Below are 18,418 nucleotides of genomic sequence, written 5' to 3' on the forward strand. Positions count from 1 at the left end.
GTTCTGGTCACCACATTACAGGAAAGATGTGATTGCACTAGAGAGGGTACAGAGGAGATTTACAAGGATGTTGCCGGGAGTAGAGAATCTTAGCTATGAGGAAAGACTGGATAGGCTGGGTTTGTTTTCCTTGGAACAGAGGAAGCTGAGGGGAGACCTTATTGAGGTGTATAAAATTATGAGGGGCCTAGATAAAGTGGATAGAAAGGACCTATTTCCCTTAGCAGAGGAGTCAAAAACCAGGGGGCACAGATTTAATGTAATTGGTGGAAGGTTTAGAGGGGATTTGAGGGTAAATTTCTTCACCCAGAGGGTTGTGGGGGTCTGGAACTCACTGCCTGAAAGGGCGGTAGAGGCAGAAACCCTAACCACATTTAAAAAGTACTTGGATGTGCACTTGAGATGCTGTAACCTGCAGGGCTACGGACCAAGAGCTGGGAAGTGGGATTAGGCTGGATAGCTCCTTGTTGGCCGGCGCGGACACGATGGGCCGAAATGGCCTCCTGCCATGCTGTAACTTTCTATGATTCTATGACAGTGCAGCACTCCCTCAGCACTGCGAGTGTCAGCCTGGATTACGTGCTCAAGTCTCTATACTCCGCACCCACCTTTAAAAATGGAGCAAAAGCGAGAACTAATTTGAGCAAGTAGAGAAATATTGACCTGTCGAGTTGGATTTGCAGAGCTTTTTTTGTGAAGTTTCCAAGTTTCTCCTCTGCTGTCTCGCAGAGCACAGCAACCTCTCCTGTAAAACAGTAAAAGACTCAGTCAGCCGAGCAGCATCTGCAAGGCAATCCCGCAAATGTTACGTTTCTTTCCATCTGCCATTCCACCCCCGCCCCTCCCCATGAGAGTTTAACCAAACTAACTGCACATTTCACAATTACATAGAATTAACAGCAGAGAAACCGGCCAGTCGGCCCAACAGGTCCATGCCGGTGTTTATGCTCCACACGAGCCTCCTCCCGCCCCCCTCTTCATCTCACCCCATTGACATATCGTTACCCAGCTCTGGGTGAGCTCTCTTATTCGGGTGCAGTCGTTACATGAACTACATAGTATTTACAGCACAGAATAATTGAATTTATCTACAGAATGTTTTTTTTTTGTGTGTGTCTTTTAAAGCTTTCATTGTTATTACCGGGAACCCTCAGGCCTCTCCCAAAAGCCTGAGCTTAGAGCTAATATTTTTGCACAGAGTTGTGACTCTTAGTTTGGATTGTGCAGTCTGAGCACGTACACCATTGTTCAAAAAAGGGTGTAAAGATAAACCCAGCAACTACAGGCCAGTCAGTTTCTCAGTAGTGGGGAAGCTTTTAGAAACAGCACGGTGGCATAGTGGTTAGCACTGTTGCCTCACAGCGCCAGAGACCCAGGTTCAAATCCGGCCTCGGGTGACTGTCTGTGTGGAGTTTGCACATTCTCCCCGTGTTTGCGTGGGTTTCCTCCGGGTGCTCCGGTTTCCTCCCACAGTCCAAAGATGTGCGGGTTAGGTTGATTGGCCATGATAAAAAAATGGACCCTTAGTGTTAGGGGGGGATTAAATACGTGGGGTTACGGGGATAGGGCTTGGGTGGGATGGCTGTCGGTGTAGCGACCGGGTGCTAGGGTTTGGATGATCAGCCATGATCTCGTTGAATGGCGGAGCAGGCTCGAAGGGCCGAATGGCCTACTCCTGCTCCTATCTTCTATGTTTCTATGTTTAATCAGGGACAAAATTAACAGTCACTTGGACAAGTGTGGATTAATTTAGGAAAGCCAGCACGGATTTGTTAAAGGCAAATCATGTTTAACTAACTTGATTGAATTTTTTGATGAGGACAATGCGGTTGACGTGGTGTACATGGATTTCCAAAAGGCGTTTGACAAAGTGCCACAAAATAGGCTTTCCAGCAAAGTTGAAGCCCATGGAATAAAAGGGACAGTGGCAGCATGGATACGGAATTGGCTAAGTGACAGGAAACAGAGAGTAGTGGTGAACGGTTGTTTTTCGGACTGGAGGAAGGTATATAGTGGTGTTCCCCAGGGGTCGGCTCTAGAACTACTGCTTTTCTTGATGTATATTAATTACTTGGATGTGGGTGTACAGGGCACAATTTCAAAACTTGCAGATGACACATAACTTGGAAGTATAGTGAACAGTGAGGAGGAGAGTGATAGACTTCAAGAGGACAGACAGGCTGGTGGAATGGGCGGACACGTGGCAGATGAAATTTAACGCAGAAAAGTGTGAAGTGATACATTTTGGTAGAAAGAATGAGGAGAGGAGATATAAACTAAAGGGTACAATCCTGAAGGAGGTGCACGAACAAAGAGACCTGGGGGTATATGTGCACAAATCGTTGAAGGTGGCAGGGCAGGTTGAGAAAGCAGTTAAAAAGGCTTACGGGATCCTGAGCTTCATGAATAGAGGTATAGAGTACAAAAGTGTGGAACTGATGATGAACCTGTATAAAACACTGGTTCGACCTCAACTGGAGTACTGTGTCCAATTCTGGGCACCACACTTTAGGAAGGATGTGAAGACCTTAGAGAAGGTGCAGAAAAGATTTACGAGATTCATTCCAGGAATGAAGCACTTCAGTTACATTGATAGACTGGAGAAGCTGGGGTTGTTCTCCTTGGAGCAGAGAAGATTGAGAGGAGATTGAGAGGAGATTTGAGAGGTGTTCAAAATCATGAGGGGTCTGGACAGAGTAGAGAGAAACTGTTCCCATTGGCAGAAGGGTTGAGAACCAGAGGACACAGATTTAAGGTGACTGGTAGAAGAACCAAAGACGACGCAAGAAAAAACTTTTTTTACGCAGCGAGTGGTTAGGATCTGGAATGCACTGCCTGAAAGGGTGGTGGAGGCAGATTCAATCACGGCTTTCAAAAGGGAGTTGGATCAGTAGCTGAAGGTAAGAAATTTGCAGGGCTACGGGGAAAGGGCAGGGGAGTGGGGCTAGCTGAAGTGCTCCTGCAGAGTGCCGTCACAGGCTCGACGGGCCGAATGGCCTTCTTCCGTGCTGTAACCATTCTATGATTCTAGGAGTGTACCTATATTTCCGGGATGCTTTAGTACTGTGCGGTCAGCTGGCCACACAAACAGTTGTCTGCCTTGCCAGCGGTTCTCAGATCCCGCTGAACACCCGACACAACCTGGACAAAATCTCGACTGAACTTCTCGTGCTAGACAGCTTTGTAACTAACATTTCCGCTTGCAGACAGCCTCTACTCACAGCCTAGAGAGAGCAGCAATGGAGTACCGGCAAGAATGAAGGAAAACGATAAACTTGCATTTATATAGTGCCTTTCATGACCCCAGGACGTCCCAAAATGCTTTACATCCAATTTTTGAAGTGTAGGAAACTCGGCAGCCAATTTGCACACAGCAAGCTCCCACAAACAGCAGTGCAATAATGACCTGACAATCTGTTTTAGTGATGTGGGTGGAGGAATAAATATTGGCCAGGACACCAGGGATAACTCCCTTGCTCTTCTTCCAAATAGTAGCATGGGATCTTTTACTTTCACCTTAGAGAGCAGATGGGGCCTCGGTTTAATGTCTCATTCGAAAGACGGCACCTCCGAAGGTGCGGCGCTCCCTCAGTACTGCCCCTCCTACAGTGCGGCGCTCCCTTAGTACTGCCCCTCCGACAGTGCGGCGCTCCCTCAGTACCGCCCCTCCGACAGTGCGGCGCTCCCTCAGTACCGCCCCTCCGACAGTGCGGCGCTCCCTCAGTACCGCCCCTCCTGACACTGGTGCCTTGGTAGGCAATCAGGCACTATCGGGCTTACCTTCTCGGAGCAGCTCCTCGGCCGTGTTCACGCCATGCTCGATTAACCTCTGACAGTCATCGAGGGGCTTGACACTCTCCTGCTCAACTTTATCCACGTCCTGGAGCAGCAAGACTAACCGTTCGTCCAGCAGCTTGATCAGCGAGGCTTTCAGCTCATTGAAGTGACGCTTCAGAACATCACGGGTTTGTACGGCACTTCCATTGATCTGGGAAAGAAAAATCAAACTCAATGAAGTGACAAAAAGCAAAGACGGCGATCCATCTGCCACCATCAGATATGGAAACAAGATGGCGCAGTGGGTTAGCATATTCTGGGATCGAGCTGCGTTCCACTCCAGCAGAGACGAACAATACCCTTTCTGATAATGTACTGGTGCTTCCATTAAATACTGCCCCACGTTTACTGTCTGAATAAAAAAAAGGTAGAAACACGAGCCAAGTGTTCTGAGGTTCAGCAATTTTAGTCTCTCTGCTGGCTGTGGGGATACCATCCGATGCTACCTTCCACATCGTTCGTCTCCGCCCCCTGCCTCAGCTCATCTGCTGCTGAAACCCTCATCCACGTCTTTGTTACCGCTAGACTCAACTATATCTCAAAATAACTTTTATTTTTGATATCATTGAATGTATAATTCTCCTCCTCCTGCTCCAGGTCACGTTTGGCTCCTTTTGTCACCACAGCCTTAATGCTGTGTTTGAGATCTGATATGTGGATAATGGCAGCAGGTTCATATTCAGCTCCTTTCATCCAGTTCTCGGATGGAACAAACTCAGTGACTTGAGCAGGCGCCGGCCGACTTCCCACCTTGCACCCTCCGTTCACTGGAACTCATCCAAAACTCGGCTGCCTGTGTCCTAACTCGTACCAAGTCCCGTTCACCCATCACCCCTGTCCTCGCTGATCTGCATTGGCTCCCGGCCTGCCAACGCCTCCATTTTAAAATTCTTATCCTTGCGTTCAAATCCCTCCATAGTCTTGTCCCCTCCCCATCTCTGTAACCTCCTCCAGCCCTTCAACACTCGGAGATCTCTGCGCTCCTCCAATTTTGGCCTCTTCAGCATCCCCTGATTATAATCGCTCCACCATTGGCGGCCGTGCCTTCAGCTGCCTGGGCCCTAAACTCTGGAATTCCCTCCCTAAACCTCTCCGCCTCTCTCTCCTCCTTTAAGACGCTCCTTAAAACCGACCTCTTTGACCAAGTTTTTGGTCACCTGTCCTAATATCTTTGTGGCTCGGTATCAAATTTTTCTGATAATCGTTCCTGTGAAGCGTTGGGACATTTCACGACGTTAAAGGCGCTATATAAATGCAAGTTGTTGTTGTTGGCTTCATGGGTAAATACACTAGCCAATGTGGAACTGAGGAAGGTCCCAGCTTTAATCCTCAATCTGTGCCGAGTTAGTCTCTCAGCCAGAGCATGACAAAGTCACAACATTCATGGACCAGGGAGGGAAACAAAACCGCGCATAGTTCCTGTTCAGTATCCAGTGGGCCCTGGCAAAAGATACTGGGGGAAAAATTCAGTTGGTTTGCGCCTCCCATTAGCACCTCAAGAGGGCGCTAATGGGGCACAAACTAGCACCCGGGCACGGCGATGTTTGCGCCGCTCACGAAATTAACTGGACATTTTGCGGCGGCGCTAAACAGTACCGCCACGATCTCCTGCGCCGGCAGACTGCGACGTCAGTCAAGCGTGCAATGCCCCGGTAGCGCCCCGGACCAGATATTGAGTGGCGCCCCCTGCCTTACCGCCTGCTGCTAGCAACGACAGGTTGAGGGGAGCGTTTTGCAGTCAGGAAGGGACTGGGGGTGTGCTATTTAAAGCTGACCGCTTCCTGCCTTTTTTTGTTGGTGACATTTTTGCACCACGCATCCTGAGAGAGACTTCTGGAGAATCAACGCTGTGTGAAGGAGTTTTGGGTACTGAGCAGCACTTTGTAGGTTCATTTTCATTTGCCCTTCCTTGTAATCGATTTAGAAGAGACTGTGGGGGCTGCACTCTGAGCTCTTTCCCTGGGCCTCTCCATTGTTCTTTCCAGCAGATTTGATGTACAGGTCTCTCCAGGCTGAGATTCAAGGCTGCAATGAGCAGGGTGTGGATGGAGAGCAAGATCGACCCTCCCCTTTAAGAACTGGCCGGCACCAGTGTGTCTGTGTTCCATTGCTGACTGACATCACGAGCTTTGTCAGCGCTGTGAGGTAGCGCCTCGCTCCTCGGCCTTTGCGCCTTAAGACAGGTGTGAAGCGCCTGATTTAGCGCTCCAATCACCTCCAGGGGCGATAAAAGCCAAGTTTGCAGTCGGAGGCGATAATTAGCACCAGGCGCCAATCTTTGCGCCCGGCCGATAATTGCGCCCCAAATGGGGCGATACTGAATTTTCCCCCCACTGTGTGCAGACAGAACCAGGCTGGGTGGTTGCCCCTCAACAGATGAGTAACCTGCCAACGCTCACTAACTCGGCCCACACCTGAAGACTGGCCGAAATAACAGAAAATGCTGGAAAAACTCAGCAGGCCAGGCAACATCCGTGGAGAGAAATTAGAGTCGACGTTTCGGGTCGAAACCCTTTTTCAAAACTGGAAAGGAAATAAAATAGATCGAAGGCAGGGCTGCGATAGAACAAAAGAAGTAAGAGAGACATTAAGAGGTATTCAAAACCAGACGAGATGGTAATAGGACAGTGGAGACAAAAGACGGCTCAGATTAGGTGTGAAATGTACTGGCAGGATAAGAGACAGCTGCCATGTAGGAGAGAGAAAAAAAAAAGGAAAGGTTGCGGGGTGGGGGGGGGGGGCAGCAGGGGGGGAAAGAGAAGGGAAGACCCAAAACAAAGGGGTGGCAAAAGAAAAGTAAAAAATGTAATAGGGGCCGAGGTTATGATGTGAAATTTTTGAACTTGATATTGAGTCCGGAAGGCTGCAAAGTGCCTAATCGGAAGATTGAAGACTGACCACCTGGACAAGTGTCTGGAGGGCTGCTGCTTACCAAACTGCACCTGTACACGGCACCAGCATGGTGGGGGTGGGGGCAGTGTTGGAGATGAGGGACCAATGCACCGACTGAACACAAAAGGGTGGAAATACTCCAATCGCCAGAATAAAAACCCAAAGATTCCCTGGAGTGTTCAAGAACGTAAGAATTTAAACAAAACTGGCCGCCCCCCCCCCCCCCCCCCACCCCGGTCGTAACACATCTTCTGGGGCCGGAGTATTTCAGGAATTCACCGACATGTATTGCATTCCATCTTCACTGGAGCAAGCACCAGTACACAGTCCCGAACATAAGGCATGTATCTTAGATAAAAGATCCGATACCTCACAGTAACTATTTTTTTTGCAGGAGTACACATGTTGGGCCTCGGAGTGGAACTGGTAATCACACAGCACTTCAAAGAAAAAGACTTGCATTTCTATAGCGCCTTTCACGACCACCAGACGTCCCTAAGCGTTTTCCAGCAAATGGAAGTACTTTATGAAGTGTAGTTACTGTTGGAATGTAGGAAACGCGGCAACAATTTGCGCACAGCAAGATCTCACAAATATGATAATGACCAGATAATCGGTTTTAGTGATGCTGACTGAGGGATAAATATTGGTCCGGACACCGGGGATAATTCCCCTACTCTTCTTCGAAATAGTGGCCGTGGGATCTTCTATGTCCACGTGAAAGAGGAGACGGGGCCTCGGTTTAACGTCTCATCCGAACACAGCACCTCCAACAGTGCAGCACTCCCTCGGTGCTTCAGTGCAGAATCCACAGGGAAGATACATAAACATGCAGCATTAGGTCTGCACTTCATCAGAATGAGCATCTCAAGGTTGAGGAATCCTCAGTTACCTTCGTGCTTTTCACGTTCCTCCCCTCCACTCCTTCCAGCAGATGATCTTCAAAAACAATACAGCAAAAGGAAAAAAACTCAGGTAAAATGTGGACCAAGTTCAGATCTATGATCTGTGCTCCATTAGCTGATCGCAGCCAGGGCTCTATAATTGGCTTCAGCACCCATGGGCTGGTGGGCCTTGGGGTGAATTGCCTTTAATCACTGTCTAGTGACCCACAGCTGTAAAGTGTCCACATTTGGATGTTGGGTGAGGACAGGATCAGGCTGAGCCGCAATTCTCCCAATGGGCAAACACTCAACAACAACAACTTGCATTTATATAGCGCCTTTAACATAGTAAAACGTCCTAAGGCGCTTCAGAGGAGCGTAATCAGACAACATTTGACACCGGGCCGCAGAGAGATATTAGGGCAGGTGACCAAAGGCTTGGTCAAAGAGGTAGGTTTTAAGGAGCGTCAAAAGGAAGAGAGGGGTAGAGAGGTTTTAGGGAGGGAATTAGGGACGAGGCAGCTGAAGGCTCAGCCAGCAATGTTGGTCAAGGGGAAGTCGGGGATGCGCAAGAGGTCAGAATCGGAGGAGCGCGGACGACTGAGGGTGGTAGGGCTGGAGGAGGTTACAGAGCTAGGGAAGGGGGAAGAGGCCATGGAAGGATTTGAACACAAATTCGTGGCATTGCTGGACCGGGAGCCAAGGTAGATCGGCGAGACTCTTGGATGAGGTATGAAAGGACTGCCAGTACCCATGAAACTGCACCTCAGCATGAGTCAGGCATTCCAGGAGAAGGGGGTGAGGGAAGAGACAACAAAGGGTTTGGGGGAAGTGTGGGCAGAGGTGAGCAACAGTTCCCCAACTCCCCCAGTGTTGCTGCTGAAACTTAAATGCAGTTACACCTGCTTATGTTCACCAGCTTTCTGCACCCACTCAACAAGGGCTTCGAATAATGTGTGCACTTTTCAAATTTCAACACATTGGTGACAGGATGTGATGCAACGAGCCACAAAAGTCTCTTGCATCCTTATCTCGACTGCTGATTTTTCTCCTGTAGACAGTTACAGAAAAAACAGGAAGTAGTTTAGTTCAGCAGAAGCCGGCGCTTCCTTTTTAGGTGAATTCCACGATCTGTCGGCGTCGTTACTTTACTCACAACTTGGACGTGGACTTTGAATGTAAAACTTTTACCCCGAGCGGCCAGTCATATCGGGGGGAAAAAATGGGTGCATAACCCTCGCCTGAGAGTTAAACACACCATTGTTTCTGTTTAAACAGTTACCCTTCCCTCCCCCCCCAACCAGCAACTTAATTCTAGCTGAAAATCTCTCTCAAAAAAAGCTGCATAAAATAATAACAGTAAATGTTTGAAATGGGCCGTCTGCATCCAAAAGAGAGCGAGCGAGCTACTGGTGATGATTCTGCTATTCCCATTTACACCTCCTCTAGACCCATCTTTTGTCTCTTTACTTGTCCCATCACCATCTCCTTTTGCCTCGCACCATCATCCCTTTTGTCGTTTAATCTCTCCCGTCTTCCACAGGCCTTCCCTTTTGTTCTTTCCTCCCCTCCCCCCTCTCCCAGCCCCTACACTTGCTTAAAACCTGTTCCATCTCTAACTTTTTCCAGTTCTGACGAAGGGTCATCGACCCTTCCACAGATGCTGCCTGACCTGCTGAGTATTTCCAGTATTTTCTGTTTTCACTCGAGAGGTGCGGGGGGGGGGGGGGGGGGTGGTGCTGGAAAGAGGCGGGGGGGGGGGGGGGGGGGGGGGGAGAAAGAGAGAGTGAGAGGGCCATGGTTTAATATTTATGGGGCAACACTCCATCACAATTGATGGATTTAGGCTGCAGTAGTCCTTTCTAGGCCTCAACTAATACAAGAAAATAACCCTCCCCTTTTTATTTTGATCACTCTTGCAAATGCAGCTACTCCAACCTGGCCATGGGTTCAGTAGCCCAGTGATTATGGTACTGAACTAGGCAACCGGCGGTTGAGTTCAATTCCCGCTTGGGAAACTGAATTCATTCAACGCGGTGATTCAGGGGCTGGCTGGAGTGGGCAGATTGGAAAACACTCCTCCCTCATTGGTATATATGAGCCAATGAGACGGCTCCCTTTTTTACGCAAATCAGGGAGCAGCTCGGGACCTGGAAAGTTTGAAACGCTGCAACCAGCAGGAAAAGACCAGCGTCAGAGAGTGGATAGTGGTGGAAATCAGGGAGAAGGAAAACAGCGTCCGGGGGGGGGGGGGGGTGGGGGGAACACATGAGGGGAGGAGAGGCAGCAGCAGCGAGTGGAACAGGTGGAGCAGAACATAGCCCAGCGACAGAAGGTAACAGTGCAGTGCACATAATCAGGGCAGTGGAAGTCAGTAGAACAGGGCAGGAAGTGCAGGCAGAGCGCTGAAGCAGGGAACCAAAAAGGGAAGTGAAGAGCAGGTGGCGGCCAATTTTTGAGAGAGAGAGAGTGTTTGAATTCTGTAATGTGCGCGTGTTCAGTCCTCTTTGTATTCTGCTCGATTCAAAGGCATTTTCAATCATACGCATCCCAGTCGCGGCACATGGATTTGGACCCTGTTCCAAAAGACTGGACTCTCTCTCGCCTCCTCCCTCCGAGTTAAAATGACCATTCTGAGTCAGAGAAAGGCTGTGAACAGCTGAGCCATTCAGACTTAGAATGTCCCACTAGGGTTGCAAAGGGGTGGAAAGTTTCTGGTAAATTTCCAGTAATTTTCCACGGGAAGTTTAGCTTGGGAATTTTGCCCAAAAAAGCACATGCTAGCATAATATTGTTTATTTTGTAGTTCTTTCTTTTTTTTCCCCCGCAGGTCCTCTCTTAAAATTACTAACAGAGATGGAATCTTAATTATTAAGGAATTTCTTAATCAATATATGTTTATCTTCTTACTTGGCTTGTTTTAATAATTACAAGTTTTGTGTGTGACTGTGAACAAATGTGTCCTGATTGGTTGGATGAGTGGATGAGCGATTAGCTCCCTCTATTTGTAATATTTGCATATCGAATTGTGATTGGCCTGCAGGCATCTGTAAGACTGCTATAGTTTTTTTTAAGATCCAGGTTAGGGGTCCTGAGGGAAGTCATTTTGTTTTCTGCTGATGTTGTGATGATGCAGTAAGTAAATCAGACTTTATACCAAATAAACCAGTTACTTGTTGAACTCTGTTGTCCTTCAATTTAAAATATACAAAATAATACACTATTGGTGCTGTAGCGTCGTGTGTGTACAGGTCATGCTTCCATCACATGGAGCATCAGCAAAAATGTACTCACCCTGTTGCAATCGTGCTGATCGACCGCAGTTCGACACAGAGATGCATGCCCTTTATTTCTCTGCATAGAACAATGCCACGTTTACCGTCGGATGTGTGGAAGCATTTTACCCCAGGCATTAAAGATGGAAAGACTGTGTACATGTGCAAACACTGTAGAAAGCCATATGTAAAGAATGCCACAAAGATGCAGCAGCATTTATCCAAATGCAACAACTTCACTCAAAGCTCACAGCAGTCAGCCCAGAGTTCCTCTGCTTCCATTCAAGAAGATGATGGTTCTCATTCAGCATCAGGCTCCTTATCATCAGCAACTCCTGGCCCACTTGGAAGGTTCTTTGATACAATGGATAACCATAGCCAGAAGAATGCAGATGAGTGCCTTGCTCGAGCTGTATATGCAACAGGCTCACCCCTCATGCTCACAGCCAATGTGTACTGGAAGAGATTTTTCAATGTTATTCGCCCTGCATACTGTCCTCCCACCAGACATGCTTTGTCTACTTATTTGCTGGAGGCTGAGTATAACAGAGTCCAAGGAAAGCTCAAAGAAACGATAGCGATGGCAGACTGTGTTGCAGTTATCTCAGATGGGTGGTCAAATGTACGAGGGGAGGGCATCATAAACTACATCGTCTCCACTCCTCTCCCAGTGTTCTTCAAGAGCACAGACACGAAGGACAACAGACACACAGGCACATACATTGCTGATGAGCTGAAAGCGGTCATCAACGATCTTGGATCACAAAAGGTCTTTGCAGTAGTTACTGACGATGCTGCGAATATGAAGGCTGCTTGGGCTCAAGTGGAGGCGGCCTACCCTCATATTACGTCTATTGGGTGCGCAGCTCATGGGCTTAACCTGCTCCTCAAGGACATCATGGGTTTGAGAACCATGGAAGCACTGTACAAGAGAGCCAAGCAAGTTGTTAAGTATGTCAGGGGAAAACAGGTAGTTGCAGCAACCTACAACTCCAAGCAAATGACAAAGAACAAGAACACCACACTGAAGCTGCCCAACAACACTAGATGGGGTGGTGTTGTCATAATGTACAACAGCCTTCTGGAGGGTAAGGAGTCGCTGCAAGAAATGGCAATATCCCAGTCTGGGGATATGGAAACCACCATCAAGAAAATACTGCTGGATGATGTGTTTTGGGAGAGAGTGGTTAGCAGCCTTAAACTACCCTCACCAGTAGCATCTGCAATTGCTCAGATTGAAAGAGATGACGCTGTCTTGTCAGATGTTCTCAGGCTTTTTACTGATTTAAAAGAACAAATCAGCATTGCCCTACCCACATCCCTGCTGCTCAAAGCAGAGGAGAAGGCAATTGTTCAATTCATACAGACGCGTCAAGGATTTTGTGTCAAGCCGATTCATGCTGCAGCATACATGCTGGACCCAAAGCATGTTGGGAGACCAATACTTTGAGAACAGATCAACAGCGCTTACAGTGTGATTTCTACCCTCTCACACCATCTCAATCTGGATGTGGGCAAAGTTCTGGAAGTCTGGCAAAGTTCTCTACCAAGCAAGGTCTTTGGAATGGGGATGGGATATGGGAATCATGCAAGCATATCAGTGCACATACCTGGTGGAAGGGACTTTGTGCATCTGAGGCCCTGTCACCTATTGCATCGGTGATACTCCAAATCCCACCTTCATCAGCGGCCTCTGAACGAAACTGGTCACTTTTTGGAATACGCATACAACAGGCTGACTAACAAGAGAGTGGAGAAACTGGTGGCTATCCTACACTGGAGGCGAACCTACAACTTATTGAGCCAGATACAGAAGTGTCCACCACACAGCTAGACACTGACACAGAGGAGGAAATGGACACATCAGAGCCAGAGTCAGAGATTCAGGAGGAGCAATGAGGAGTAGAAGACTCAGAAGACTCATGAGTAGAAGACTCAAAGGGACAAAATAAGGACAAATTACAGGCTAAATAAGCTGACGCTGTTTTATTTTATTTTAGATGGGTCTTTTTTGTGGGGGTTCAATAAAGTTCAAAATTATAACCTAAATAACGTTTTGAAAGCCTGTTGTTATTTGTATGGAACAGTATGTCTATTTTGACGACAACGATAATATGAGGGTCAGAGACACAAACCATCAGTGTGCAAAAAAACTCAAAAGTCCCATGGAACGTTTCCTCTTTTACAAATGCCCAGACGTTTGCAACCCTATGTCCCACTCGCAGCCTGGGGAGTGAGTGAGTGAGTGAGTGAGTTTCAAGCACGGACAAGATTGGGCTCAGCTGTCAACTCCCGTGGACATCTAGATTCTGATGAAGAATGGCCACTTCGGTGCTAACAGCCGTGGGACCGTATCCCACGTCATAGTGTAAATAGATTCTGCCACAGCCACTGACTGTGCACTTTTCGATTATATTGATACCTGCGGTATAGAAAGATAAAACATTGCCTGCACCTCAATTTGGACATTAGAAAATGACAGAGAGAGAGCTCTATCACACAGACCCTAGAGTACAGTGAAAGACTACAGCAGTGTTAACTGGATCTCACTTCTGCTTGGCTGCAGTCCAAATGTCTTTTCCTCCAACCTTAACAGTCTCCCGGCCAGTTGTCTCTGTGCATCACCCAGCCCCAACCCGCTCTCCAAGGGTGAATGACAGGTTAGATCGGAGTTACAGCAATCCACGAGACATGCTTATTCAGGCTCTGGCTGTGAGTGGATCAAATGTCCCCCAACTGCAGCCGTTTGGGAAACTTTGAACTCAAAAACCATGCAAGCTTTGACTTCACCCCCTTGTGAGAAGTTCTCACCAGTGTACGAGATTGGAACTGTAATAGAAATCTAGTTTTGAACTCTGAAGACTACAAGTGACTGGGTGAAAATCTGTTCTTCTCAAAAGCCCTTTTAGGTTTCTACACACCATTCATTCGCAAGCTGCCAGATGGGGAGGTGATGTGCTCCAGGGCCTCTATCAGAGCCATCTTGTATCCAGGTTTGAAGTTAGATGGCAAAAGTAGGAGATTCCCACCCCACAATAGCCCCCAGCAACCCAAATAGCAAAATCCCCAAGATTAAAAAAACACACACAAATGCTTTAAATCTGGAAAAAAAATGCTGGTAATGTACACAAGGACTTCATCAGAAAGAACAGACTTGTATTTCTACAGCACCTTTCATGACCTCAGGCCGTCCCAAAGCGCTTTACAGCAGCGCTGTGATAATGGCCAGATCATCTGTTTTTAGTGATGTTGGTTGAGGGATAAATATTGTCCAGGACACCGGGGAGAACTCCCCTGCTCTCCTTCAAATAGCGGCCATGGGATCTTTTGTGTCCACCCGAGAGAGCAGACGGAGCCTCGGTTGAAAGTCTCATCCGAAAGACGGCACCTCCGACAGTGCAGCGCTCCCTCAGTACTGCACTGGAGTGTCAACCTGGATTAGTGTGCTCTAGTCTCTGGAGTGGGACTTGAACCCACAGTGCCGCGTTCCCCCAGTACTGTACTGAAGCATCAGTCTGCTGAAAGAGGAGGCTTCAGCCGATGGTGCTAGTCTAATGAAGGGCCCACTCGAAAAGTTAATTTTTCATTCTCTCGGACAATGATTGACTTTCTAACTCTTTCTGCTTTTACCCCGTATTCAATGCACGCATTTCCAGTTTAGCCATCTCATACCCGAGTTCTGCAGCTCGCTGAACTAGACCAAATTCAGCCAAAGTCCACTCCAAACAGGTCTCGGTTTGGGATAATGTGGAACAAAGGGCAGCAGCATTCTTGCTGGTTTTCTTCCCGTTTCCCTTGAAACCAACAGTCAACCGCCTGGAGTTCCAGACAGTGCGCCAATACGTGGGATCTCAGCGTAGTGAGCAACACATTCTGGGACAATCCACGTGAATAGAGCTAAAATACGGGTTGTACTTCTGCTCACCAAATGCTAAATGCACTGTAATGCATCACTCGATTATTAGGAAACCCAACAGTGTTAGTTTGACTCAACTGCAGCACTCACGACTGAGTCAGAAGTTTGTGGGTTCAAGCACAACTTGAGAACATAATCTAGGCCAACACTTCAGTGCAGTGCTGAGGGAGTGCTACATTGTCAAAGGTGTTGTCTTGCGGATAGGACTGTTAACTGAAGCGCCATCTGCCAGTTCAGGTGGATGTAAATTATCCCATGGTACTTTTTTCAAGGCGAACATCATCCCTCAACAAACCCCACCAGAATAAACTCCTCCCAAACCTGCGACCTACACCACCTCGAAGGACGAGGGCAGCAGGTGCATGGGAGCACCATCACCTCCAAGTTCTCCAAGTCACACACCATCCTGACTTGGATACATATCGCCGTTCCTTCATCGCCACTGGGTCAAAACCCTGGAACTCCCTCCCTAACAGCACCATCACCACACGGACTGTAGCGTTTCAAGGCAGCGGCTCACCACCACCTTCTCCACCACCTTGGTCAATAAATGCTGGCCTTGCCAGCTACGTCCATGTCCCCAGAATAAATAAACAAAAGATTAACTGGCCATTCACCTCACGGTCATTTGTTGAATTTTGCTGTGCACAAATTTGGCTCCAAAACATGAGTGACTGCATTTCAGATTATATTTCAGTGGCTGTGAAGTGCTTTGGAATGTCACGAGGACACGAAAGGTGCTAGATAAACGCAAGTTCTTCCTTAGTTCAAGAAGACCTTCCCCCCTCCCGAAACAGTAAATGTAACTGACCTGTTTTCTTGCCTGATTCAGCCCTTGTAGCCGCTGTTCCAGCTCATCCTTATAGTTCTTTGCTGCCTTGATACTCTCCTTGGCTTCTTGAAGCAGCTCTGTCTGAACCTCAATCTCCATCATTGTAATTTTCCCCTAAGCACATTAACAAAACAAACAGTGAGAAACTGGGCCCATCAGTTAGCTCCACAAAGGAATATTGGCGAGATTTGACTTAAATCAAAGTCAACCATTTACTTTACTTACTTTTCTGATGAAAGGTCATTGACCTGAAACATTAACTCGGTTTCTCTCTCCACAGATGTTGCCTGTCCTGCTGAGTGTCTCCAGCATTGTGTTTATATTTCAATAATTTACTTACTCATTCTACCTTTAGAAACCAGGTTAGCCTACACCAGATTATTACTTACAATAGTACTTCACTGCAATCTTACACTAATTTTGCCAAATGTTATGTCACATTGGAAACAGGAAAGCAGTCATCAACTTTTCAAGCGGGAGTGAGGTTACAAGCAGAGCATCCCAGGGTTGATCATATAATGACTTGGGTGAGGATATAGTATGTATAATATCCAAGTTTCCACACAATACCAGAATGGGACTCAAAGGGATTTAGATTGCTGGGCCAATAGGTGGCAGTTGCAGTTTAATAAGTGTAAAATGATGTACAGGAGCAAAGGGCCAGAAGAGTAACAAGGTGTTAAATGGGACAATGCTACAGTGGGCTGAGCAGTGGGGAAATCTACAGGTTATAGTGAATAAATCTATGAAATTATCACACCACCTAGCTGCAGCAAATGGCAGGCCAGGTGCAATAGCAGAGAGATACACAGCAACAATACAAATCAAAGGAGGTTACGTTGTTGCTGTGCAGTGGAACAGTTCTGATCACATCATAAAAAGGATACTACGGATAGGAAGGAAGGATACTATGGATTAGGAAGGAAGGATACTATAGATAGGAAGGAAGGATACTACCGATTAGGAAGGATATTATACCACTCAAGAGCAACAATGATGATTGCAGGTAAATTAGGAAGTTAGAAGAAAGAAAGTCAGGGAGACCCTCTTCCCCCAAAGGAGACGAGTGTTGTGGAATAAGTTACTAGGGAAGGACATTAAAACAGACAGTACAAAGAAGGAAAGAGGGAAAGAGTAGAACAGGTGTGATGAAAAGGCAGGTGTGAGGAGTTGGCTTGTTGGGATTTAAAAGCCCCTTCTCTGTTCCTACAAGAGATTCTGCTTTAATTGCAATGGTTTGGAATACCATGAATTTTTAAAAAAATCTTCCTTCAGACCAGACTTTTTTCTCTCTCCCTCTCCCTCAATGTTCTTCCCTTGTCTCCTGAGCCGTTAGTTGGAAAAATAAATGCTGTCCATCGATTGCCCGGTTATAGTTCCCCCCTTTACATTGGGGATTTGGGCTCAGGAATGGGAGCTATGACCAAACCAGAGACTGACAGCAGAGAGCAGCAGCATTAAGGGGGCAATGTATTCCTCCACAGTAAACTTCAACCAACGTGTTCATTTGCTTGTTGAGGCAGAATGAGTCATGCGATATTTGCATTCTGACATTACACTGACACAATATGCTGATGCAACGTTTATTGGTCCACTATGTTTGCTTAAGAGAGCAAAAAAAAGTTAGTCATTTAAAAAAATAAAAGGAGTGGCTCCTATTTACTGTCCCACCCCCCCCCCCAGACATTTAGTCATTCAAAACAAGTACATTAAAAAAAAAATCCTTCACCCAAAGAAACTAAGCTGGAGATTTTTTTTTTTTTTTTTTTTTAAATGACTGAATCCTGGTTCCTGGGCTAGAAGGTCATGTCCCTGCGATCCATATCTGGTTCATTTCCAGGCAGAGGTATTCCCGAGACAAATTTGATAGAAACAGATTAAATTCCCTTAGAGGGTTAAATGAATGATGATGAAAGGCAGTCGACCTGAAACATTAACTCGGTTTCGCTCTCTACAGATGCTGCCTGACCAGCTGAGCATTGCCAGCATTTTCTGTTTTTATTTCAGATTTCCAGCACTTGCAGTACTTTGCCTTTGTTAAATTAATGAGGACAGGTTGCACAAACCACTCTTGTATTCAGAAGGTTGAGGGGTGATCTAATCAAGGGGTTTCAAATGATAAAAAGATTCGACAGGGTAGATGCAGAGAAGCTATTTCCCCTGGTGGGGGAATCCAGAACAATGGGACACAATCTTAAAATTAGAGCGAGGCCATTTAGGAGTGTAATCAGGAAGCACATTTTAACATGAAGGGCAGTGGAAATCTGAACTCTCCCCCCCCAAAAGGCTGTGGGTGCTGGGTCAATTGAAATTTACAGGACTGAGATCAGTAAGATTTTTTATTGGGCGAGAGTATCAAGGGATAGGGATCAAAGGCGGGTAGATGGAGCTGAGGTACAGGTCAGTGAATGATCTCATTGAAGGGCGGAACAGGGGCTGAATGGCCTCCTCCTGTTCCTATGTTCCAACAGGTTAATAAACCAAAATAAAACTATGCACTTCATTGGTTTCAAAATACTGAGAAATATAAAACTAAAAACAGCCAACTCCTGACTGAGCTTTATTCCTCCATAACTCCCAGTCTCCGCAGCCTTTACAGAATGAGACTATGCACAGGGGAATACATGGCATATACCCGTTTATGCCCTTGTGCCTGGGAGTCGGGAACACGTTGGGGTGCGATTTCACAGGTGCCAGAAGTTTACCAGTACCTCAGCCAAGTGGGCCACACGTGTACCTAAACAGCAAAGATCAGCGGGGAGAACATCACATCCGAGCCAGG

General features: G+C 47.1%; 2 protein-coding genes across 2 annotated transcripts in view; one reads left to right on the forward strand and one right to left on the reverse strand.

The window, feature by feature from the left end:
- The window catches only part of crlf3 (cytokine receptor-like factor 3), a 32,488-nt gene extending 15,442 nt beyond the window's left edge, over nt 1-17,046 (reverse strand). Inside the window, exons 1-4 of the mRNA XM_085963976.1 lie at nt 15,862-17,046; nt 15,616-15,750; nt 3,781-3,988; nt 664-745 (exon numbers count right to left, since the gene is read on the reverse strand). Of these exons, the coding sequence (XP_085820102.1) occupies nt 664-745; nt 3,781-3,988; nt 15,616-15,738 (413 nt within the window). The 5' untranslated portion in view covers nt 15,739-15,750; nt 15,862-17,046. The remainder of the gene's footprint in view (nt 1-663; nt 746-3,780; nt 3,989-15,615; nt 15,751-15,861) is intronic.
- Nucleotides 16,630-18,418, forward strand: part of exoc7 (exocyst complex component 7) — a 38,458-nt gene continuing 36,669 nt past the window's right edge. The window contains 1 exon segment of the mRNA XM_085964115.1: nt 16,630-16,642. Coding sequence (XP_085820241.1) covers nt 16,630-16,642 — 13 coding nt within the window.

This window comes from Somniosus microcephalus, chromosome 21 (genome assembly GCF_052327205.1).
Source record: "Somniosus microcephalus isolate GS21.2 chromosome 21, FLI_Smic_1.0, whole genome shotgun sequence".
In the NCBI taxonomy this organism is placed as follows: Eukaryota; Metazoa; Chordata; class Chondrichthyes; order Squaliformes; family Somniosidae; genus Somniosus; species Somniosus microcephalus.